This window comes from Pseudorasbora parva, chromosome 25 (genome assembly GCF_024679245.1).
Source record: "Pseudorasbora parva isolate DD20220531a chromosome 25, ASM2467924v1, whole genome shotgun sequence".
Lineage (NCBI taxonomy): Eukaryota > Metazoa > Chordata > Actinopteri > Cypriniformes > Gobionidae > Pseudorasbora > Pseudorasbora parva.
The window spans coordinates 14266425-14292510 of record NC_090196.1 but is presented as its reverse complement, the minus strand read 5'-3'; the positions used below and the strand labels follow the sequence as shown (position 1 = coordinate 14292510).

Genomic DNA, 26086 nt, shown 5'->3' with positions numbered 1-26086 from the left:
CTAAATAAACGACGTTAAATGCTGTTTATGTCTGAGGAAGCTTGCATGCAAAGCCTATAACATGTTACCTTTATATATATATATATATATATATATATATATATATATATATATATATATATATATATATATATATATATATATATATATATATATATATATATATATATATATATATGATATAACATGAGAGTCACTTCACTTTCAATGCAAAGGTAGCCTACTGGCTATTGGACGGAAAATAACTGTCCAAAGATCCAACAGGAGCAACGTGAACAAAATTAAACAGTAGGCTAAATAACGTCAGAATGGTGATATCAGAAATTTGTTATGAGATAGGCTACATATTAATGCGATTTTTTTGTTATAGGCTTAATTCTATAGGCTACATTTAATTTTTTTTATTATAGGCCTAGGTGAAATACCTTTCTATGTTTTTGTGTCGTTTTTTGGGGAATTATCACAGAGATTAAGACGGAATATTTCAAACTGTAGGCTAATAGGCTACAAAAAAAAATTGCATTATGCAGAAAATGGTCTTTGTTTGGGGGAATAAGATTCTTAAGATGCTCTTCTAAAGCATGGTTCTTTATGAAAGCTATAAAACCTAATGAGCAGCAAATATAATTTTGGTATCGTTACAAAGTGACCTTTTTTCTTAAGTGATAAATACAACAATATCTGCAGGCCAATCGCGTTTAAAGATGCATTGATAGGCTACTAGATTGACATAATCTGTCACATTCAGCCCTTTACGGAGGCTTCGAATGAATATGCATCTATCTATCTATCCATCTATCTAAATATCGTACCGACCGGATACTGAATGAGTAATTGAACCCCTCCCGTAGTAGTGATCAATCTCGTGTTGCTCGTAAAGCTGTGAGTCTAGACGGAGGACAGGGATCGGCGGCCGCTTATCTGCGCTCGGCATCACCTGCAAATGATCCACTGAATGGAAGCACAACAAACCCGAAGCCACCTCTCTCTTAACGGGACTCCCTTTCGGCAAACGCACCCTTGCGTGTCCAGGGTTTATTTTCATTCCGAGTCAGGAGATATAGCCGCTGGACACCAGAAGATCAGACCAAAATCACTGCGGGCCATTGTGTCAAGATAATCCTGTTTGTCAGATAAGCAAAATCTCCGAAGGATAAGCAGTTGTACGGCAGCGCTGTATTTTCTGTTGCTATGCTTATTTTTCTTCATGTTCTGCAATTAATTCAGACATTTAAACATTGTTTGGTTTACAATCATAATCTTAAAAAAAAAAAAAAAAAAACTTTTAGGATCCTGGAAAATCAAGGTGTTTTAGTTAATTACTAGCTTCAAGACAATAGCATTCTGCTTAACAATGTTAACAAACTTACTTGTATATGGATAAGCCTTTTTTCTTCCTGAAAATGGAACCAAAAAATTGATGACTCATTCCGCACTCCTGATTTTTGTCCAATCAAATACTTTTTAGAATGATGACGCCCCTCCCCCAATGCCTCCAAATGACAACTAGGGGCTATCAAATCATTCAGATATGTCTTTTTCTTTAAAAGTGGTGGAGAAATACTTTTTCATCGAGCTCTGAAAAACAAGGCATTCCACATGTCCTGTCCAAGCTTCCTGTTTAAATAGGAAACAAAATACGTAAAGGGTCTCTAGGAAATAAACTCTATTCATGTCTAAAAAAAATCTTGCATTGAGTTGATGTTCTCTATTCAAAATCTAACAGCAAAATCTCACAGCGGTAAGATAGGCAAATATAATATTTACATATAGGTTAGGCATACTGAATTGCGATAGGTATCTTTTTATTCATTAATCTTTTAAATCTATTTAATAGACAACTTTCCTCTGTATTGAGGCGCATGCGCAGTACGCAAGCGTGCGTTCTGTGTGAAAGTGCTGATTTTGTTGACCACGGACTATCAGAACAAACAGTTCATCAAACACAATTGAAGCCTAAACCTAAGTTTATACCCACCTAAAACATATCACCCATTTGATTCCTTGTAAGTAGATTAGCTGCTTCAGAAATGCAAATCTAACTGCATTTATTAGACCTTGAATAATTGAATGCAAACTAATTTGAGAAAGTTAATCTTAGATAAGCATTTTTATTTAGAATTCATGTATTTTTCAAGAAGACTTGATACTTCTGGTAAAATAGGCACGAACTTTTAAAAAAAAAAGTTAAAATGCTAGTTTTAGATGATTTTAATTGGTAAACTGTGAGGAGATCTGATCCGGATTACCGCCCATTAAATCGAATGAAATTAAGAAAGCTTAATTGGATTCACATAAAACACCTCTTGTTCTGAATGACGACGCTTTGGCGACATGCAGCGCTTGATGGTTGCTTTAGAGAGAAATAACGATTCAGATGTCATGGCCAGAGGTCAAGAGCCTCATCTTGGTTCAAATTCCGCCACTAATTTAATAATTTAGATCTAATTAAATAAACGCAGACTTAAGCCAAGTTCATGTTTGTATAAAACAAATAGCCTAGACCTATTTATCGTCTTTACTAACTAGCTACAACTCTTTCCTGTCTGGCATTTTAATGCGAAATGTCAAAGGAACCTTTAGTTTAGCTACTAAATCGAAAAACCAACCTAAAACATTTGAATCCTAAACTAAGCAATAGCCTGTCCCTTTATGGAAACGCCTTAATTGTGTCATTCATATTCAAGCTTAATTTATTCCTTATTAATTTTGAAAACTGCCACAATAGACCAGCTCAAACAATTTAAATAGCCTACAACGAAATAATAGGCTATATCCAAATATGTTGGAATCGGATGCTGACAACAGGAAAACGATTTGGAGCTTTTTCCTACCCTTTTTTACCTGTTGTAATTTCACTGCAAGAGCGTTCAGTAGCCATTTATATATATATATATATATATATATATATATATATATATATATATATATATATATATATATATATATATATATATATATATATATATATATATATATATATATATATATATATATATATATATATAAAACCTATATTAGGTCTATCTTTCGCATATTGTGTTGAATAAAAACCGCTAAAATTCGCATTTTTCGAATATGAAAGTAGGAAAAATAAAAAAAATATTGAAGCGGTAGGCTACTTAAACGCTTATTTCAACGGTATTAGGATTAACGTAGGCTAGGCTACACAAAATGCAAAAAAACAAACAAATCTCATTTTAATTTATTTATCCGCGTTAACATTTAACGCTCTTAAAATAAAACATCTAAACGCTTTATCATGATTCAAATCCCGCAATATAATAAAACAAATGTCTGAAAATTTGCAATTGCATCCCATTTAGCTATATTTCCCACACTGAGAAAAACACCATTTAAAGATGACTATTTCTTAGGATGGCGCTGTTATTAATTAGCCTATGTGCATGTCTATTTTTTTACATCTATAAAAAAAAACTTTAGAAAGCCATCCAAAAACACGGTTCTTCTTCACACAAACTCAAAGCCGCATTTCTTAATTAAAAGCAAAAAATAAGAGAAACATTTCCCTGAATGCAATAGACATTCAAACAGATTTATCAAACAAATTCAGTTCAAGATTCATTAACTGACAGGACGGAAAGGGCCACAGCGTTCCTCTGTTAGAGTTCAGTCTGCCAAAATCACGAGAACCTCGAGATCTCAGATGGTTTCGGAATGGCAAATAACGGAATGCTCTATAAAAACAGCTCCCATTCAAGCTGTCACATATACACCCGCTTCAGTTTCAAAGCCCACCAACTGAACCTCACATAAAACACGTTCATTTTACGGGATTGAATCTAAAAGCAGTGTTTTAAAAAAGGTCTGACAATACAAGTGACCTTAAGTGGTATTTTCCCCCTCACATTTGAAGATCCAGTACAACTTCTAGAAGTTCTTATGAAACTGGAAGTGAGTCTGACCCAGAGGCTCCAGCGCATGTTGATACAGCCCTGTATTGAGTGACTCAGAGGAGCTGCCTGTGAGTCACACAGGTACAGAAAAGACAGAAAGACTGTATAGTGAGAGAGAGAGGGATGGAACGGAAGAAGCGGGATGTTTGTGGTGCCCCAGGGCCGCAGTGAGGACCACAACCCTTTTACAATGCGGTTTAACCCACATTTCAGGTTCCAGCTCCACTGGATTTCACTTTACACCATAATAACATTTTTATTTCGTTGACAAATCAACTTAGATAATGTGCATCAGATAACATATTTTAACTTTCTGTTGATTAAACCGTCATTGTGTTGACTCAAATTGTTAGTTTAAATTAACTTAAAATTACTTACTTTTTTAAGTTAAAGCAACATTTAAAAAAAAAGTCTAACAAAGTTGCTGCATTAAATTTAAGTACAACTAACTACGATGTTTAAGTCATTTCAACTTAAATTACATTAAACTAATTCATTAAACTAATACATTAGACTTAAAATCAATAAATTAATGCTCTCACTACTTTTTTAGAGAAATGTTATTATAGCTATTCAAACTATATAATATCACAATTATGCATGGGAGTAGAACAGTGTGATTGTATTATATATTTAATGTACAATTTTTAGAATTTACAATGGAATCCAAATTTCTTGGATCACATTGAGGGTCTGAGATTCAATTTAAACTGGAAATAAACAAAGCAAATGTTAAGCAAAGAAATGTTATGATGTATAATTTATAAAAAAAATATTTCAGATGCTGTTTCTAGGTCTCCACTCACATAAACAAACCTGAACGTCTTTGTACAGATGGTCTTGCTTCCGGTCGAAGCACGTCTGAAATTATGATCATTAGGATCGACAAACTTCATGTTATTAAAGCAAAAGAGAGTCAAACCAAATATGAAGATATTTCAGATCACAAATACATATACTGACAAATGAAAACATTTTTATTAAATAAAAAAATTCAATTTCTGTAGCGTTCTCAGACTTTTGGATGCAGTTTGTCCAAAAAACATATTCTGGTAAACACCATTTCATACTCTGTTACAAATAAAAGAATAACTCTGATTGTGCAGTATTAAATATTTTATTAAACATCCGTTTCTTAAATTAAACTTTTTAAGTGCTTCAATACACTGGAAAAATGACAGAAAACAGGTTAACGAGGAAAAATAAATGTGTTGAAATTGAGTATAAATTACAGTATAAAAAAGCGACAAGCAAAGAAACACAACAGCAAAAATTAAAAATCATAACATGTCAGCTACAGGAAGAAATCTTCCTCTTTATGCACTCAAAAACAAAACTGGAACATGTAAAACCGAAGGATGAGGTAACTCGTCATTCTCCCTAAACTAACGAGGACTTGTGTTTATTCTACTTCATTCCCCTTTTTATTTACAAAACAAAACCATATCAGTCAGACTCATCCATTCAACGAACCAAATCGCCTGTTTAGAAAGAGAAAAAACAAAATCACTGAAGGGGTCTAAAAATCCTGTAAATGAAACTTTGTAAACATTCTATTGCTCATAAACACGTGTGTGAAAAGTCAGTTATGTTTTCAGTGTGCGCTAATATAAACGTTAATGTACAGTTACTGGATAACCACAAGGAATGCCTCACTACTGATTGACGGCTTCGGTGAAGGTCTGATTACTGTCTTCATTTGTACTCTAAGCCCCTTCTAGAACAGTTTTGCATTGCGGAACACACACTTGATTTTACTGTCAATGTGTGTAATGTGCTTCTGTAAATGACTGCACTCGTTCGTTCGCTCACTCCTCCTGCTTCTTGAGGAAGAACTGAAGTGCGGAGTCCCACTGGTCTCTGGGGAAGCGGTTGGAGAGCTCGCAGTAGTCCAGAGGAGCCCAGCCCTTCTCTGATGGGGAGAGATCAGAGGTTTAATACTGACATAGGAAGTAAAGCCTTGAATCAATGCCAGACAGAAGGATCCTTTAGTGAGCAATAAAGCCCTTTATTTTTAACTAATGCACTTAAGAACAGAATATGGGGATTTCTGGATCCATTTGACAACCGTAAACATTTAGACAATTCATGTAATTTAAAATGTATACATTTAAGCGTATTTTCGATACATGTCTAAAGTTGGATTTCATCAGTTGTGTATGCAAAGATATATTGAGAATTCATAAGGATGACTTGTTTTTCCTCAAATTTGGTGAATATAGCCCTCACCTGTGTGCGAAGCTTTGTTGTCCGATTGGTTCCCATTGGTGGCACAGTCCTGGATTACACAAAATGAAAACATTTCATTATTTGTTCTTGTGGAGAAAAAAATGATTCCATCACAGATACATATTCACTATATAAGCTTGTTTCCACCACTGAATAAAAAAAATAAAATAGGTGAGTTATCATCTCACAATTCTGACTGTTTCTTGTGATAAAAAACGGAATCCTGACTTTTTTTCTTAGAATTGCGAGACATAAACTCGCAATTGCGAGGAAAAAATCCTAATTGGGAACTCTAAACTTGTAATTACGAGAAAAGTTAAAATGGCACAAAATAAACTTGTAACTGCAACAAAAAAAGTCAAAATTGCACTAAATAAAGTTGGAATTGCGACAAAAAGTCAGATATGCGAGATATAAACTTTGCACAAATTGCACAAAATAAACTCGTAATAGTGAGTAAAAAGGTAAAATTGCACGAAATAAACTCGTAATTGCGACAAAAACGTCCAAATTGTGATACTTATAATTGTGAGAAAAAGTCAGAACTGCAAGATATAAACTTGTAACTGTGAGAAAAAGTCAAAATCGCACAAAATAAACTCGTAATAGCGAGTAAAATGTCAGAATTGCTATATATAAACTCATAATTGCGAGGAAAAAAATTAATTGGTAGATATTACACTTGTAATTGCGAGAAAAAAAGTCAGAATCGCACAAAATAAACTTGTAATTGCGAGTAAAGTCAGAATTATGAGTTGTAAACTCATAATTGGGAGTAAAAAGTCAGAATTGCAAGATATGAACTTGTAATTACAAGAAAAAGTCAGAACTGCAGGAAATAAACTCGTAATTTCGACATTTCGAAAATTTCGTAATTCGTAATTTCGAAAAACGTCAGATTTGCAAGATATAAACTCGTAATTGCGAGAAAAAGTCATTTTTGCCAGAGAGAACGTGTAATTATGAAAAAAATTCAGAATCGCACAAAATAAACTTGTAATTATGAGTAAAAAATTCAAAATTGCAAGATATAAACTTGTACTTACAAGAAAAAGTCAGAATTGTGAGATCTAAACTCATAATTGCGAGAAAAAAGTCAGAATTGTGGGATAAAAAGTCGCAGTTATCTTAGATTTTTTTTTCCTGTGGCAGAAACAAGCTTCCATAAATCCCATAAAACAAAGTAAACCATTTGTATAATGGTTCCCCTTAAAAGTGAAACACTATGCATTGGCTGAACCAAGTGTTTTTGTGGGGAAGATCTATGTCGTTTCGACCAAACTGTTTTGCCGTTCAGTTTGGCTATGCAAGTGGTGCAGAAATTACAAACCTCAGATCAAATTAATTAAAGCACCAAATGTGCTTTCTATTAAGTTTTGGATAAAGTGGATAAAGCTTTTGTCATTCTCAGCAAATGATGTCAAGCTGCAGGACATCGTTAGTCTTCCCATTGTTTGAATCAGATGACGATTCCCTGTCTTTGTAGAAGTAAGAGCTAATCTCTCTGTAAGTAATGGCAGCGGCGGTGTAGTGTGGAGAGCGCTGTCAGGAAGAAGATGAAGGGAGAGGGTGTTTACAGGAGGCTCAAGTAGTGGCAGGTAAATCCACTCAAACACACAGAGGAAACCATCCATCTGAGTGAAGGAAGCTGCTTCTTTTAGGGGGGTGTTGGGGCACTAGCCACTAAAAGGTCACGGGTTCGATTCCCAGGGAATACACCTATAACTTAAATACACTGTAAGTCGCTTTGTATATAAGGCAATGTAGTTGGATCTAAGAAATTCTGACTTTCTCGCAATTGTGTGATAATTTTTTTTTATAGACTTTTTTCCCTAAAAAAAGGGAAAAATAGGGTTATTTGGGGGCAGGACTATGTTGTTTTGGCTAATGGACGATGGGATAAGTGTTCAGGTTTTGATTTATAACCGTCCTAAAATATGCGACATGTTCACTAGGAAAGTTATCTGACTATCTTTACTTTTAAATGTTTTAACACATACATTTCATTTTATTGATGAATCCATTATGAACATATGTGCAAAGGAGTAAAACTCAAGTGGAGTTGAGTCCATCCAAACTGCACATTTATGCGAAAAATCAAAATAAATTGCAGTTGCATATCGCTGCTCGTGAAACAAAGGGATGAGCGATGGTGTGTATGAAGGTGTGATTTACCTGTATGAAGGTGGCCAGCAGCACACAGCTCATTTCCTGCTGCAGGATGACCTTGTTCTGCGGGTTATTGTAGCAGGCGCAGATGAGCGAGGGGAAGAGCACTTTGACGAGTCGCGGGTGGCTGAAATACTGGAACGGCAGCTGACACAGTTTCTGCAGCACGCTGGGCTGGCGGCCAGACTGCACAATCACCTGGAACACACACAGTGACAGTGCGCGCGCACACACGCAACCAGTGAGACCAAAGCCACAGCCAGCTGTAAATCAACCCGCCCCTCTCTGCCCGTCCCACACGTAAATCTGCCACTAAAACAACACACAAACAGCCATTAAGAGGAGAAATAGAGGGCAGTGCCTCCCAGCGCACAATTACACTCCATAAAACACAGACAGGGATGCCTCATCCACTTCTGCTGAGCATGTACGCTGAACACACACAGGTTCAGATTTGCCCCATGGGAGGACACACTTGAGCTCCGTTCCAAAACCCAGTGAGCCGTCTCGCCATCCACTTCCTACATAGGCAGCATCGAAACGGACATAGAATCCAAAGGTGTTCACACTTGGCATGTTTGGTACCTGTTAAAGCAGGTAATTTGAATAAGTGTGAACGTCACCTGAACCCTGCTGCGCAGCAAACAAACGGACTGGGACTCCTGAAAAGATGGGTCTCTGTCCACTTCCAAACAAACTCTAGTGCGGTTCGAATGAAATATGGTCCCAACATGGACCAGAGAGATGTAAACGAACCAAACACGGGACCACATGTTCTCCATTAGAGTTCGGTACAGGATCAGAACCGCGTCTCCTCGCAGCAGATCTTCGGTTGTGTGTGTGTGACGGAGGGATTCCTGACGCTGTTTTCACTCCTTTACACATTTTATAAGCTCTTCATGAGTTCTGACCTGGTCAAAATACCATCATATGTAGGTTACACACATCCAACGAGCACATTTAGCCCAGAGCACAGCATTGTTTTGGATGTTCGGATGTTCCATCACAAAATATACGTCATAAAAGCCGACCAATCAGGTTGTAAACATATCCCTATGCCTTTAGGTTTGGGCTTAAAAATGCCAATGTGAACACTAAGCGGACCAGGACTTAATGTTTCGTTTTTTTTGGTACGGACCAAATGAACCAAGACAAACGAACTACAAGTGTAAAACACACCCTAATCAGTGACCAATTTGAAACGTTTGATACTCACGCTACACAAATTGCACACAGGAGACTAATTTTATTACTGATTTTGATCCGCTTGTTAATTCTGACACCATGTGTCACCGTTTCTGGGTTCAATCATTCTATCAGATGTCAAAACCAAACAAAAAACGACACCAAAACACACTACCGAATCATGATTCTAGACTTTATCTCCGAAAATTATACCGAAATCTCAGATGGCCATGCTTCATCTTTTAAGAACCATTAAAATGTGTGTCCAGAATGCGTTATGAATAAATATTGCTCATAAACCGCTGATGAAATGGTGTTTTCAATTGAGTAGAGGTTTGGATCCGGAAACATTATTTCTTTCTTCACGACTTGACTTAAAGGTGCACTATGTAGTATTTTGGCAGTAAAATATCCAAAAACCCCTAGGCCAGTGTTATATATTTTGTTCAGCTGAGTTCTTACAATATCCCAAATGTTTCCAACTATTTGTAAATTGTGAGAAAATTGCTATTTTAACTAAGGAGCCGGGACGTCTGAGGGAGTTGCCTGTCAATTGCGACGTATCTACGTTACCCTCGGTTTCTGGTTTTATTTTACAGAAACGCTTTATTCTCACTGCAGTGTGAACAAGTGTCACAGCAGCCGCTGAGCGAACGCACAGAGCAACGTCATAACATCATTTTAAACACACTTAAATTTATCTAATATGATGAATGGAGCTGCGTTACCTCATACTCATGACCGGAAAAGCGGAATTGTTGCCCGCGACTGTCCTGTCATAATAAAATTCCCGTTGCACGCGAGCCATGTGTTTGCGTAACAATCACTCCAGCGGCCTTGCTCAGCTCCTCAACACTCGGTCCTGCTCTGCTTCAGACTACAGTAACGTTAATAATTGCATCAATCAACATGAGTCCTATCCCGATTCTTTTCCACCAGCTGTAAGGTGACGACAACGTCCCAAGATTTTGAGCTCAAACTTGGCTTCATCAAACTACGCCTTTGTTTTGAACAGGCGCTCTCTAGCGGACGGAAAAATTACATTTTCCGTAATACATTTTAGAGTTTGGTGTCAGCATGTTGCTATGCAAACACCTCCATATTTTGACAAGTAAAAAAAAATAAAAAAAAGTTTAAACTGTCCATTTAAAATGCCACTTAACTGTTTTTTATATCAACAAAAGTCAATTTTGAATATTTTATATATATATATATATATATATATATACATATATATATATATAATTTAATAAATATTTATATTTAATTATATATATATATATATATATATATATATATATATATATATATATATATATATATATATATATATATATATATATATATATATTTTTTTTTTTTTTTTTTAATTCCCAATTTTTGCCATTTTGGATTTATTTTTTTCATTCCAACAGAAGATTTGAGAGATACACCATTGCACTGGAAACCCAAAATTATGGAATTCATATACTTATCTACAAAGGCTGTTAGAAGAGCACTGTTTGACGAAACGACAGGAAACTGAAAAATGTTGCTTGTTCACTGAGGTTGCCAACTCACGTCACAACCTTTGAGAACAATTTATTTTATATTAAGGTCTATAACATGTTGAAATGTATTTCTCGGTCACATTTTGGAGTTGAACCTTGTGCAAAACATGCAAACAAGCCCATTTTCACTTTAATAAATGAAGTAATACCAGTAATGGTGTTCGTACTGGGTGTACAGCCCTCTCTGCCTTCCCATTTATCACTGCCTTCAATCACACAGTCAAAAATCGGCCCACCCTTAAGAATTAAAACCAAATCACCGCAGGCTTGGACTGATTAAACGCAGTGCCTGGGATGGGGGAAAAAAAAGAGGCACAGCCCCTAAATGCTACAAGCTTCCGACTGGGTTGGGGAGCCTGAGAAGGCCCTCAGCTCCTGGGAAGGGAACCAGAGAGTTGGGAGGTCACCACAGTAAATCCTGACTAGAGGGATTTGGGGGAGAATGATGAAGAGAGGGAGGGGGGCGGGCGTTAAACAGTCCCTATTACAGGTACACACATCCGTCCATTGCTGCTCGGCCCCAAATGCAAACCATAAGGGAGGGGGTGACATTCCCTGGGAAAAGGGTGACATAAATTACCAGGATTTACAAGATTTTAAAAATACTCTTAACAATACTCTTTCCATCGCATTCTCCGCTTTAATAATACCCCCCAAGGGTTTAAGTGCATGACAAACAAAGTGATAACTCACTACTTTTATCATTTAAAGGGTGAAGCGCCTTAAAATGTAGTTCTACAGCAGTGTTCAAAGGCTTTAAAGTTCATGTCACTCTCTATTAGGAACTGTTTAAAGATGCCTGACCGAAACGACTAAAACAAACCACGGTGGAGCCGTTTAATGGTACTCGAGAGTTGGAGTGCAGACTAGTCCTGGATCGTCCGGACTCAGTTGACCAAACAGCACGATTCAGAAGCTTTTTGCAGGGTTGAAATGATCGCTCTTGCTCTGCTACTATGGAACAAATGGTGCAAAACATCTGGTTGTTTTCAGCGTAGGAGCTGCGTTGTGTCAGAATGGTGGGCGAGATGAAGGAGGGTCTTTTTTCGGCCAAACGCAGAGAGTACAGAATCAATCTCTCCCATCAGTTCTGGACAAGACTAGGGAGTGGTAGAGATACTGCTGTATTTCTAATCATTCACAAGACTGTTAAAAATTACAATGCTGCAGACACGCCGGGTACCCGTTTACCTCATGGGCCCTTGGCACCTTCTATGGATATTTAGATCCTTGGACTGATTACTTGTCATGCAACAAGCTAACAACATGCTAGGTAATGTAAATGAGTGTGAAGAACTTCTCATAGGATATTCTATCAGGGAATCGATTGGGACGTTTATTAAAGACTATTTCTTCTTTTGAATAATGCAAATTATTCACTTTGTACGTAGACGTCTTTATCAGCTTTCTGTCAGCTTATTCAATGAGTAAAATGTCTGAAAAACATTTCGGACATTAAGGGTGTGTTCACACTTGGCATGTTAGGTTAGATTATGACGGACTTTGGTGCGATTGCTCTGTTAGTGCGGCTCATTTGAATAAGTGTGAACGCCATCGGAACCCTGCTGCGCACCAAACAAGCGGGCCGAGACCATTAAAAAGATGGGTCGCGCTCCGATTCCAAACGAAATCTGCTGCGGTTCGACTGAAATATGAACCTAACACGGACCAAAGACATGTAAACTAACTACAAACAGGAAGATGTGTCCCTAAAAACGACAGAATGCTCTAGAATACGTGTTTTTTCTCATCATAGCGGTTCTGATTCGGTACAGGATCAGAACCGCGTCTCCTCGTAGCAGATCTTCGGGTGTGTGTGTGACCAAGGGATTCCTGACGCTCTTTTTACTCCTTTACACATTTTATAAGCTCTTCATGAGTTCTCAGCTGGTTCGACACAATACGTAATAAAAGCCGATCAATCAGTTGTGCACATATCCTTATACTTTTAGGTTCAGTATCTTTAGGTTCAGTGTAAAAATGCCAGTGTGAACGCTAAGCGAACCGAACTGCAAGTGTGAACACACCCCAAGAGTTAAATGACACAGATGTTAATTTCAAAATCTTTTTTTTTTTTTGCGAGTTGCCTATGTTGATTTTGTCCCCTTAAATTGACTGTTATCTACGTTTTGTTGTGTACGTAAACACACTCATTGGGTTTCATTTCACAACAAATTTGTGTAAATCGTTTGTAACACCCTTCTTTCCCAACATGAGATAGTCCAAGTGCGTGTCCATCTGTGGGGGTGGAGGTTTCGTAGACATTCCGCCCACAAATCACGCAGCCATCTCATAATCCTTCAGCATGTGGTGCTTCATCTTCACACAGCTAAACAATGAGCCCCCCTCAAGTGTCCACTGAGGGGAGACGTACAGCACTGAGAGAGCAGAGGTTACCTACCGCCCCAACCCAGCCAGTGAACTCACCCGCCGAGAGAAATGACCCTGCCCCTAACCGGCCCCAAACTTGGATTAGGACCTCGGCCAAGTCCTCCTGTACCAGCGTCTGCAGAGGTATCCATTCAGCAATTGACACCATAAAAGCAATGGCAGGCGTTTGAACTTGCGATTCCGGAGCGATCCCTCCCCCGCTTTAACACAGATGGCCATAAAGAAAGGAAGAGACAAGGCCTAGTGTCTAGTGTTGGACTTAAGTACAGAGCACTGGAGTTTTCACATAGGGCCACGCTTTTACGGGCGGCCCGTTACATAACTCCAGGCCTGTCAACTGAAAACAAAGGGAGCATAAAGTTAACGCAGTGAAACGCAAACATGCACACTCCGAGCGGCTCAAGGTGAAGAGGAAGGAGACCTGTGGGCCAGGAGTTTGTTCTTTGATGAAGACTTGATAAGACGGCGGAGGAGAGATGAATGCCGACAGTAAAACAGACGGCTGTTAGGTTGTGTGGAGCCATGGCAACAACAAAAAAATTCTTTACAAAAACAGTCTTTGGATAAAAGAACTGACTGGTGAAAATAGATGTTTCAATCCTGTATCGGACAAGTGTAATAAATGTATTAAGACTATATCCAGGAAACAGAGTGATTTCTGACTTACTGCGCTATTTCTTTTTAATAATGGAAATAAATTATGATAATTGGAAGATGGCCATTGAGAATTATTACAAATATAACCATCATGAAATCTAATTTACATGAGGAGGGACGTCACATTTACATCAAACTAAATATATTCGGAACTGAAACCAAACTCCAAAAGGGCAGAAAATATTTTCATATAATTTTTCAAAGCCCCCAAATGTCCTTTTTAAGGGACCCCCTTGCAGCCATACATTTTCATGTATAAAGACCAATTTATACTGTGAAATAAATACATGTGTGTAAAATAATAAATGGAATATAAATATTTTCCTATTTAGCAGACCCAAGAGAAACAAAACTGTCCACAGAAATATAAAATAATAAGATGATTCCAATTAAATAGAATATAATAAAAAAGAAAGCAGTATGATACAGTCAAATAAACCATATTATTTATTACATTTTTATAAAAATATTTTAGTTTATTAAAATACTTTTTCAACCAATGGATGAGCAGTTATTATTTTATGTTGTTTCATAAACACCTATATTGCACATGCAAAATAGGTTTATGCAGCATTTTATCCATAATGTCTGCAAAGTTCAGCGTGTTAAGCAGGATAAAATAGGCTCAGCACTCAAACTGTGTGCGTAGCTGTTAGCATTGCTTGAGCACAGGGTTTGACATTAACGTTTTTGCTCACCAGCCACTGTGGCTAAGTTACTAGCCACAATTTTGACATGGATACCATGGGGAAAAACTGCCATATAGATAAGGCTGAGTAACGATTCAGATGTCACAATTCGATTCGATTTCGATTCACAAGCCCTCAAATCGATTCGATTTCGATTCTCGATCCGATTTTGGATTCTCGATTCAACTCAAATGAATATAGATTTAATACAAATACTAGGTATTTATAATTAAAAAAAAACAGTGAACATAAGTGGGTAATTAAAATGAAAGGAAGAGCCACAAACCTGTGTATTAAACTTTTTCTTTTAGGTAACGTTACACCTGAGTACATTAAAACAGAATGCATCTCTATATTTTAAATCCATACAATTGTTATATACAATTTTGATGCAACTTTATTCAAAAAAAATTATCTGAGAAGTATTTTATGGATGTTTTGATATATTTATTCTAAAACATAAAAAGGATATTGGATGATGATTTAGCAATTTTCAGTACACGACAAGATTTTCTTGCGATTTTGCCGCTCGTGTGCATTTACTTTTCATACATGAGAAACACGTTCATTATTTTTTTACAGTCTATGGTTAATTCCTGGACACTAGTAGTTGCCGGGGTAACGGACAACAATACCTTAACGTGCTGACTTTAGTTGACAGTGGACTAACTATTATTTGAGGAAATCTGTTTATAATATAAGCTATTAGGGTTTGAATTATTGATCCTGCGCTGTATATGGACTATAATTTGAATATGTCTATAATGGTTAACATACATGCTTAAGTGACTGCTCAAGTTTGACCCTAATGCGAGGCAAGCATTCGCGTGTGTGTGAATGTAATCTATTTTTAGCGGTTGTGTGCTCGGCTGTGTGTGTGTTTTGTCACATCAAATGGTTCCGCAGATTTTTAGTATTACTACAGCATTTCACTTCAGCATTATAAAAGGCGACAACGCACCGGCAGCTGCCATTTAAACACTGAATGGATAAATGATGTGCGCCTCTTGTTTCGTTGTAAGATCAGACAAGGCAAATGGGTGACATCTAGTGGAGAAGACTAGTAATTAGATTTATGTTAATCTTATGTTCAATGTTAGTGGAAATAAATATGGGGGAAAAAATCGATTTGTGGCTTTTGAGAATCGATTCTGAATCGACCAGATTTTAAAAAACGATTAATCGAAAAATCGTATATAAGGCTGCTGGTATATAAGGCTGCTGTCACTTTAATGCCTGATGAACGGATCCACTGTACTGTTACCATTTTCTTTCTCAGCTGTTTACGTTCATCTAAAACATAACTTACTGACTTTAAAACATAACTTATTTTATGAGAATACTCGCCAAGACCGCCATTTTGACATGATGTTGTGTGTATATGACTGTTTAAGTGCAATAAGCAGTGAAAAAGAATTCAATTTAGTACAGAGACTTTGGGTGCGGGGACAAAATCTGCTGGAATGAGTCAAATGATGTGCAATATGCACAATCCCACTGTAACACTAACAATATTCATCCGGAGCAAATGAAATGAGCAAGTGAGGGGAGGCGGGTTTGTGTGTAACTCGCCATCGGAGAGATGAGAGTATTGTGCATCTATTCTGCGGAAATTGGCATTTCAGTAATGATATGTATCGAAAAATCTGTAGTTTTCACAACACTACATTGCACTTAGTTTATTATTTTAGATGCTTTTTCAAAAGACTACAATTAAAAAATGCACATATATAAAATTTAACCCGCCAAAGTAGGAGTGACTGTGTTGCACACCACTTGCGAAATACACCTGCATTTTACCAGGTTGCCGGGTGTCAAGCCCTGCTTGTGCATGAGTAAGCTGTATGGACATTGTAATAAATCTGTGTTGCTTTCGTGTACAGCGTGGAACTGACCTAAGTGTTGTGTTTCAATAGAAATAGGAGGAGATGATGCAAGTGTCCCATGCTGCCAAGACACCTCAGCAGTGGTGCTGGGTCCGGGATGTCCGCTCTTTCAAAACTACAAATCTATGGCCCTGCCTTAAAGATGAACCAAACCGAGAAGATGAGCGAATGTTCACGCCACTGATAAGACAGGAGGTCTGCATACATATGAGGATGCAAAGAGAGCACTCAGAAGAGGAAGTTATGGCTGAAAGGCCTTATCTGAACAACGCCTACCGCCCCCTCTTAACCATCCATCCAGACAACCTGACGGCGACTGGTACACGGGCGTAAACATAAAATTAAAAGACAAAAAAGGATCTGTTGGTTTTCATCTCTCAAGAATGTTTCTTTGTCATGAAAACACCATAAAAACGGCTCCACTCGCCAGTGTATTGGCAAAGGATCACTGACTTACTACTGTTTGCTTAATAAATCAAGTGTCATCTTCGATCCTGCGAAAGATAAACTTCTTCTCAAGAAGCCATTCGGACCTGGATCATGCTCAAACACAGCATTAGGTGCAAATGGAGACCTAAACTCTGACAGATTTATGGGCAAACAAACAAAATTAAACGGACGAAACCTGGAAAAAATTGACAAAAAGTTTCAACCCGAATTCACCCTTTAGGTAGGGCGTAAATATTCCTCACCGCCGTAAATCACATCTGTCCATCCGCCACGTTTACAATCTCTGTTGCGAAAAAATCAAAGAGGTTTGGTGAGTTTTCATAACCGTATCCCACGGTGGTCTGGTCCATCTAATCAAAGAGGGTTGGGTTATCAACTGGGGTGACGGACTGTTGAAGGAGGCGTTTCAACATCAGTTAAACTAGGATTAGAAGCTCAGGAACAACACTAGGGGGTTTGGGGCCAAAGGAGAAAGACCTGCACTTGTAGGGAAGAATCATACATGTGATGGAGAGATGGACGTAAAAGAGAAAAAGAAGGGAGTGAGAAGATAAGACAAGTGAGTGTGGTGGATTGGCTCAATCTGCCATTTTTGGAGGTGTAGGGGCTAAAAGTTAAAAGGGGCTAAAAGGGTTGTTAGCCTTCACCTCGCTATCGTCGCTAAACCACCAAGTGTATATAGATGATAACATTCTTGCCTGGAAGAACCTGCAAGCTATGAGTGAGGAAGTTTGATGACTGTCAGGACAGGAGTCGAAACAGAAATGTGAATTATGGCCATTTTAACTGCCAAATATTTTTTGCCTTTTTGCTAGATTTGAATTAGCACCATTAAGTAATTGGTCCACAGTTTGACCAAACCAACAAAAGTAACTACATTAAAGTCAATATGTTAAAGTCAACACAAAAACAATTTTTCAAAATGATAATAATTTGCTATTTTTGTAACACTGCATGATTTACTGCAGTACCTTAAAAGTAAATAAATATTTGGTTATTGTAAAATATTATTTGTTATTTGGTTGTTGTTGTTTTTTATCTTCTAAGTCTCTTAATGCATATCAAAACTGCATTTATTTGATCAAAATTACAGTAATATTGCGAAATATTATTACAATTTAAAATAATGGGTTTCTATGTTATTATATTGTAAAATGTCATATATTTCTGTGATCAAAAGCTGAATTTTCAGCATTATTACTCCAGTCTTTAGTGTCACATAATCATTCAATAATCATTCTAATATGATTTGATGCTCAAGACACATTTATGATCATTATCAATGTTGAAAACAGTTAATTTAATTTATTTTACTTAATTTTTGTGTGAAAACTGTGATTATTTTTTTCCAGGATTTTTTGATGAATAAAAAAGTTCAAAAGAGCAGCATTTATTTGAAATAAAAAAGGGTAACATCATACATTGCTTTTCCATCACTTTTGATCAATTTAATTCATAAGGACACATTTCTTTCTTTCTTTCTTTAATTTTTTTTTTAAAATAAAGGTTGAGCAGTAGTTTATGTGGCACCAGCAAAATTACAAAGTAATTTCTTTAATGTAAGATTACAAAGACATATTTTTATCTGTATTACCATTCTCTGATGAATTGTTCACAATAAGACCAGGAATGTGTGTTAAAACAGTAAACATTCTACATTTTGATTTCATGTTGACTTTAAACCATAATACAAATGTATTTCTCTTTGCTGGTGGCCATCAGTCAAAAGCCTTTATGCCCCCCTAGAGTACAAACAAACTTCCTATCAGCTATGACTGCATATCTCACACTCTAAATGGCTCTGTGGGTAAGGGTCTGAATAATATCCATGTGGAAAGAACAAATGTCCCCCAGTAGTTTTTCCCTGCCTTTATGAGCTGCATTATTTCTCAGATGCACACATGTAAACACAGGCTGGCTGAATCAGAGCCCAGCACCGCGAGACAGAGCAGGGTCAGCGCCGTCTTTGTCTTCTGCCAGTGCTTACATTAGTCTGAAAAAGTCAAATATTCCCGCGCCAGTCTCCATTTATCCTGTACGAGGGCCGTGTGGATATATACCAGGGCCCCTGACACTGGCAAGTATCCGACTGGAGAGGGGTGGGGCCGTAGTGCCAAGTTCTACGCTGATGTTTATGTCATTTAATTCAGTTTAAATGTGTTGAAGTGCTTTTCGCGATTGGTTGGTGTTGCTGCAGGCATACTGTATATTTAGTTGATGGGAAAAATAACAAGGAAGAGAAAATTACTCAGTGTGGTTGATTTTGAAATTTAGCAGGCAACCATAGCAGTCATTTTTCTCTGCCTTGTCATTTTCTCAATCAAAATAAAACAATATGTTAAAGACTATACATAACATTTATATTTATATTATATATATATATATATATATATATATATATATATATATATATATATATATATATATATATATATATATATATATATTTTAGGGCCGGGACTCGATTAAAAAAAAATCTAATTAATTAGAGGCTTTGTAATCAATTAATCGAAATTAATCGCATTTTAATTGCATATAAATATTTGACCTGAGAACAATGAGTAGTAATTTTTCACATGGATTTTTAGTATACCATTGAATAATGACTGAATACATAAGCTTAATCAACAAAATATTGTTCATTTATTTCAGTCCAGCAGACCAGCGCAATGTTTGCCATTAAGTTTAGCAAAAGCATATTTGTGATATTTGAGGCTCGATGTGCTGCGGTGATATGCAAGTTCATTGTTGTATAGCTTGCACACAACCATGCTCTTGACGACGCTTCCATTCTTTCGTTTTTTAAAACAAAATTTCCCATCCACGGGGCCAAGCAAAGCAGTCTCATCAGCTTCTTCGTTCATGTTCACTCATGGTTTGTTGTTGTCGTGACTCATGTGAGCGCTAGTTGGTGTTCCAGTATAATCGGCCCGTCGAAACTCATTCATTGAAAAACGTTCTGCGGTGCAAAAATAAGTGTGGTTAAAATTATGTTATTTATTTTTTTGCGTAATTAATTACCGCATTAAAGTCCCATAATTAATTAATCTTAATTAACGCGTTAAAGTCCCGGCCCTAATATATATATATATATATGAGGTTGGATACGGGTAGAGTTAGAGACAGATGAAGTGATATGGGTAAGGTAGGGTTTGGGGTAAGGGAAGTGCCAACTATGTCATTACACATTCAACTACAGAAATGAATTACAGATGTAATCACATGCAGGCATTTTTTTAAATGTAAGTACAATGTAAAAACATCTATGTACACAATAAGTGCATTGTACCAAATGATTAATTACAATGTTAGTACATAGTAGTTAAGGCCACCTAATATAAAGTTGGTCCATTTATATATATATATATATATATATATATATATATATATATATATATATATATATATATATATATATATATAGAGAATCATAACGCGCACCATTATGCCTGTACAGTCGTGCGCATTAAACTTTCCCTTAAGAATTTGCACCAATTTGGGAACGAATTGGTTGAATGGTGTGTTCAATATTAATCTTAATGAAAAACACAACAACAGAACAGTACAACGACAAGTTTGCTTAAATGTCAGCTTTTACATTTAGCTTTGAAACCAAATTTTCTGCCGTCTCTAACTGAACTAAACAATTTTTATTAAAAAAAATCTAAATGGGAGAGTTGTGTAACCGGTGTAACAGCGACTATCGCAGCAAGCCTAGATAACATAGCAGCATGCGGTAAGGAACATTCTTCTATGATAGCCTATTTCATACAGCTAGATCTATAACGACAAAACATTTCCAAGTCTTGACATCATATCCGGGATATAAGTTAGTAAATTTGAGTAAAATCACAGACTTTGCTAATCCCGTGCGAAGGCGTCCCGCGAAATTCAGATGTGTGTGTGTGGGGGGTTCATTTCTAAATTACACGAGGTCCCCAGATGATTCTAATCTCGTGCAAAAAGGGCTTAAGTTAAATTGACAACGGGTAAAAAAGTTGGGATAAATCATGAAAATCATTTTTCACAGTGTGGGATAATGATGCTGAAAATGCAGCTTTACCACAACAAAAATATATACTATTCTTTTAAATTGTAATAATATTTTACAAGATTAGTTTTTTTTGTCCTGTATTTTTATCCAATAAATACAAATGATAATGTCTTGATGAGCATAAGGGACTTTCAAAATCATTAAATATGTGTGTGTGTGTGTGTGTGTGTGTGTGTGTGTGTGTGTGTGTGTGTGTGTGTGTGTGTGTGTGTGTGTGTGTGTGTGTGTGTGTGTGTATTTAAGAAATATTTGCATATTTTATATATATATATATATATATATATATATATATATATATATATACTGTATATATTTATATAATTTATCTTTATATAATATATTCTATATATTTATATAAATGATCTATCTATCTATCTATCTATCTATCTATCTATCTATCTATCTATCTATCTATCTATCTATCTATCTATCTATCTATCTATCTATCTATCTATCTATCTATCTATCTATCTATCTATCTATCTATCTATCTATCTATCTATCTATCTATCTATATAAATCAAGAGCTCATAATAATAGTGAAGCAGATACACAATCTACATACACAGTACATTCATAAAAAATGTTATGTTTAATACTGATGCTGATAAATGTTACCAAGAAAAAAAATAATGGAAATATGGTAAAATGCGACTGACTCATCAGCTCAACGTTGGCTTACCAACATGCCACCTGCAAACAGACAACTAACAGTGTAAAGTGAAGCCACGACTCAATTCGCCACACCAGCTCGTGATGGCTGTACACATGTAGTAGGTGCATCCAACAAATTAAAAAATGTATATGACCTACCAGCAACAATTTTGGCCAAAATGCAGCTCAGCCGAATAGCTACACTTCATTTTTTCCACCTCTCTCCAGCGCACCTGCCAGTGATGGTGCTGTTTTTAATAATAAACCCTGATGTGCAGCCAAATGGCAGCATAAAACAGCAGCTTGTGTCTTGGAGGGAAGTCACAAGTTTAAAGACTTTGCGGCCTGGCATTTTTCAAATTAGCAAAGTGGGCTGGGAAGATATGAATATTCACAAGGCGTTATTCCCAGCCCGCTCGTCGTTTAAGTTCCCCCATGCGAGCACAAAGCCCAATCATCTGTCACGTCCCCCCTTAATTCAATCATCAACCCTCATTCAATTATCCAATATAATATGCAAATCAAGCCAACAATGGCCAACAAATGCTAATTACCTACATCAAAATAATTAAATTGGATGGCATCAGCGCAGAAGGACTGAACGGCTATAAAAACGGAGGCCGTTTCTTTAATTAAGAGCAAAAATGTTTTAAATTAGAAGCTCATAAATTGCGAGGACTCTGACCCCTCCCTTCCCCATCCCCCGAGGGGACATTAAGACGTCACGGACGAGGTTTCCACGTGATGCGCGCATAACTAAAACCCGACCGAGTGTGGCGTAGTCACACCTGCTATGCAGTCGGCGGCTTCCAAGTAAACGGAGCATGCAAACGGTCTCAGGGACTCCCACTTCTTCATGCCAGGCTGATCTGTGATCTGTACTGCCAGGTTAGGTCAGCCCCCTTCCCCCTCCACCAGGGCTGAACAAAGAGCGGGCCAACTGCCAGGCGGCGGATAACAATGTCTGTTTCTACTACACAGTGCAGAGCCAACAGAGGTGGCAAAGTCACTGCATTATTCAACAGCCTCCTTTTGTTGCTATTGTGTTGGTTGTTTGTAAGGAGAAAAGTACACCTGCTCTTGATCTAATGACGACCAAACATTATACACACCTCAGTGACGGAGAGGAAAGGATCTTTTACAGTACTACAGTAAGGCTTGAGACTGCATGAAGCACTACTAATAGGCTGGTCACAATTACAAATTTTGCCGGACAAAAAATTGGCCAAGAAATTATTGCGATAAGCGATAATGTTGTCGTTCTGAGACCATTTTCATCTAAAATAATGATAATGGCATAATAATGCAAGTACACATTTTCAAAGATCAATAAACTTTTATTTCTAAAGACTATTTAAAGGGTTAGTTCACCCAAAAATGAAATTTCTTTCATTAATGACTCCAGTTTTACGACCCTTAATGTCGTTCCACACCCGTAAGACCTCTGTTCATCCTCGGAACACAGTTTAAGATATTTTAGATTTAGTCCGAGGGCTTTCTGTCCTTTGAATGTAAGTGTATGCCCACTTGCTGTCCACGTCCAGAAGGTAATGAAAACATCATCAAAGTAGTCCATATGTGACATCAGTTGGTTAGTTAGACTCTTTTGAAGCGTCGACAATACATGTTGGTCCAAAAATAACAAAAAATATGACTTTGGACTGGATGGTATATGGACTGCATTTATATAGCGCTTTTATCCAAAGCGCTTTACATTTTTGCCTCACATTCACCCAATCATACACCGACGGCTATGTCAGCCATGTAAGGCGCCATCCAGCTCGTCGGACACTTCGAACCGGGGATTGAACCACCAACCTTCTGGTTTGTAGACGACCTTCATGAACCACTGAACCATTTATTCAGCATTGCCTTCTCTTCCGCGTTTGTTTTCAAAACTTAAATAAAGAATCAAACTGTCATGAATCAGCGTATTGATTCATGATTCGGATCGCGTGTCAAACTGCTGAAATCACGTGACATTGGCGATATGAATCACGAATCAATCTGCTGATTCACGACCGTTTGATTCTTTATTTGAGTTTTGAAAACAAACACGGAAGAGAAGACAATGATGAATAAAGTCGTATTTTTTGTTATTTTTGTCTGTTTACAAAAAATGCACTTGAATAAATACCAAAAACAATACATAAAATGGATGAAAACTGCAACGGATAATTGTGATTTAGGTGCATATTAGGGGTTCACAAAACTCAAGGTTCGGTTCGTATCACGGTTTTAAGTTCTGTACGGTTGTTGTTGTTTTTTCTTTTAATCGTTAACACTCCAGAAATTTACTTCAGCAAATGATATATATATATCATTAAACCAAAACTGGTACTGCAATCATTTATCCCCTGCTACCCCCGGATGCCGAATCACTACTGACTTTGTGATTGGTCGATAGGTGGAGGGCGGAGCTTCAGGCCAAAACATTAACATCAGTTGAGGGCTGCAACAACAACTTTTAAATGAAAATATCCTGGCCGGACTACTGCTGTCAGTGATATAAGTATTTGAAATGAACATGATTTTTTAATGTCTAGTGACATATTAGGGCTGTTTTATGATTAATTGAAATGCATTTCTTACATACAGTTCCTTTAAATACATTTTGTGTTTTGAAAGTTTCCTAATTCAGTTGTGTTGGTGAACGGAGTTCAGCTGAATTAATCACTTTCCTATCATCACTGTAAATCTGCTTTGAAACTATCTGTATTGTATAAAGCGCTATATAAATAAAGGTGACTTGACAATCATTTGCTTTGTGACGAATCTGAATAGAAAAGACATCTCTATGAGAAGGTAAGATTATTAATGACTTACACTGACCAGGCATAACATTATGACTAATATTGTGTTGGTCCCCTTTTTGCTGCCAAAACAGCTCTGACCCGTTGAGGCATGGACTCCACTAGACCCCTGAAGGTGTGCTGTGGTATCTGACACCAAGATGTTAGCAGTAGATCCTTTAAGTCCTGTAAGTTGTGAGGGGGGATCTCCATGGATCAGCCTTGTTTGCTCAGCACATCCCACAGATGCTCGATTGAACTGAGATCTGGGGAATATGGAGGCTAAGTCGACACCTCAAACTCGATGTTGTGCTCCTCAAACCATTCCTCAACCATTTTTGCAGGATCCAAGGTTTCCCAGCAGAACATTGCCCAAAGCATTGCACTGCTTATGCAGGCCTGTCTTCTTCCCATTGGGCATCCTGGCGCCATGTGTTCCCCGGGTAAGCGACGTGCACACACTCGAGGAACACCCCACAAGAGCTGCAGTTATGGAGATGCTCTGTCGACCCCAGTCATCTAGTCATCATAATTTGGCCCTTGTCAAACTCGCTCAAATCCTTACGCTTGACCATTTTTCCTTCTTCTAACACAACAACTATAAAGACAAAATGTTCACTTGCTGCCTAAAATATACCAGTCACTAACAGGTAATATATGGTAATATAATTTTTTTTTAATATTTTCTGAGAAAAATAAGAATGAGAAAAAGTTGCATTTGATGATTTTTTTTTTATAGCTACTATCATTCCATATTGGACAGATTTTTGAATTAGATGGCCGAAGCCATGAAGAGAGTCAGACCAGCCGGAAACCGCAATTGCTGGGTCAGGGGAGAGGTCACAAGAATATGCCTCAGAGTAGAATCTGAAAAATTCACATTTGTTAGTTAGAGGAGATGGAGGGGTAGAATTCGCTAAAGGGTTACTTCAGCGATTAGCATATGGCTTTGTATCAGTAGAAACCCTGGAGTATATTCAAATAATTGTGCTATTACATAATTGTGCATATCCCCCTGAGACAAGAGATTTATGCATTTTATTTCTGGAAAAATTCCTCCTATGATGCAAATTGACGATATTTGCATCATAGGAGGAATGTTTGCCCAAAGGCTAAAGACTACAGCCAGCAGAGGGCGCCATTTCCACATGTTTTGAATCTGCGCATGGGGGATGGAGATCACACTCAGAGCTCAGCTTGAGGCTACAGGCACTCATTTAAACGGAGCTATGGTGAGCAATGTAAGTGTTTTAACTTCTCAAATTAATTTCTATTAGGGATGTCAACGATTAATCAATGATCGATTAATTGTCGATAAGACATTTGATCGATAAGACTTATCGATCATCGATTAAGCAGGGTCATGCGCGTGCGTGCCGCTCAACCGCGAAACGGGAGGAAAAATGATGCGAGCGTGCCCGAGTTCTATTTGAGACCATTTTACAGCTGGAGTTACACCTTCA

At 37.2% G+C, this 26086-nt stretch overlaps 1 protein-coding gene across 4 annotated transcripts in view; it reads right to left on the bottom strand.

Moving 5' to 3' along the window:
* Positions 1-5292: 5292 nt before the first annotated feature.
* scaper (S-phase cyclin A-associated protein in the ER) overlaps positions 5293-26086 on the bottom strand; it is a 177138-nt gene continuing 156344 nt past the window's right edge. For all 4 annotated transcript variants that reach the window (XM_067435766.1, XM_067435768.1, XM_067435767.1 and 1 more), the window contains 3 exons: positions 8322-8513; positions 6147-6195; positions 5293-5829 (listed from right to left, as the gene is read on the bottom strand). In XM_067435766.1, the coding sequence (XP_067291867.1) occupies positions 5726-5829; positions 6147-6195; positions 8322-8513 (345 nt within the window). In that variant the 3' untranslated portion in view covers positions 5293-5725. The remainder of the gene's footprint in view (positions 5830-6146; positions 6196-8321; positions 8514-26086) is intronic.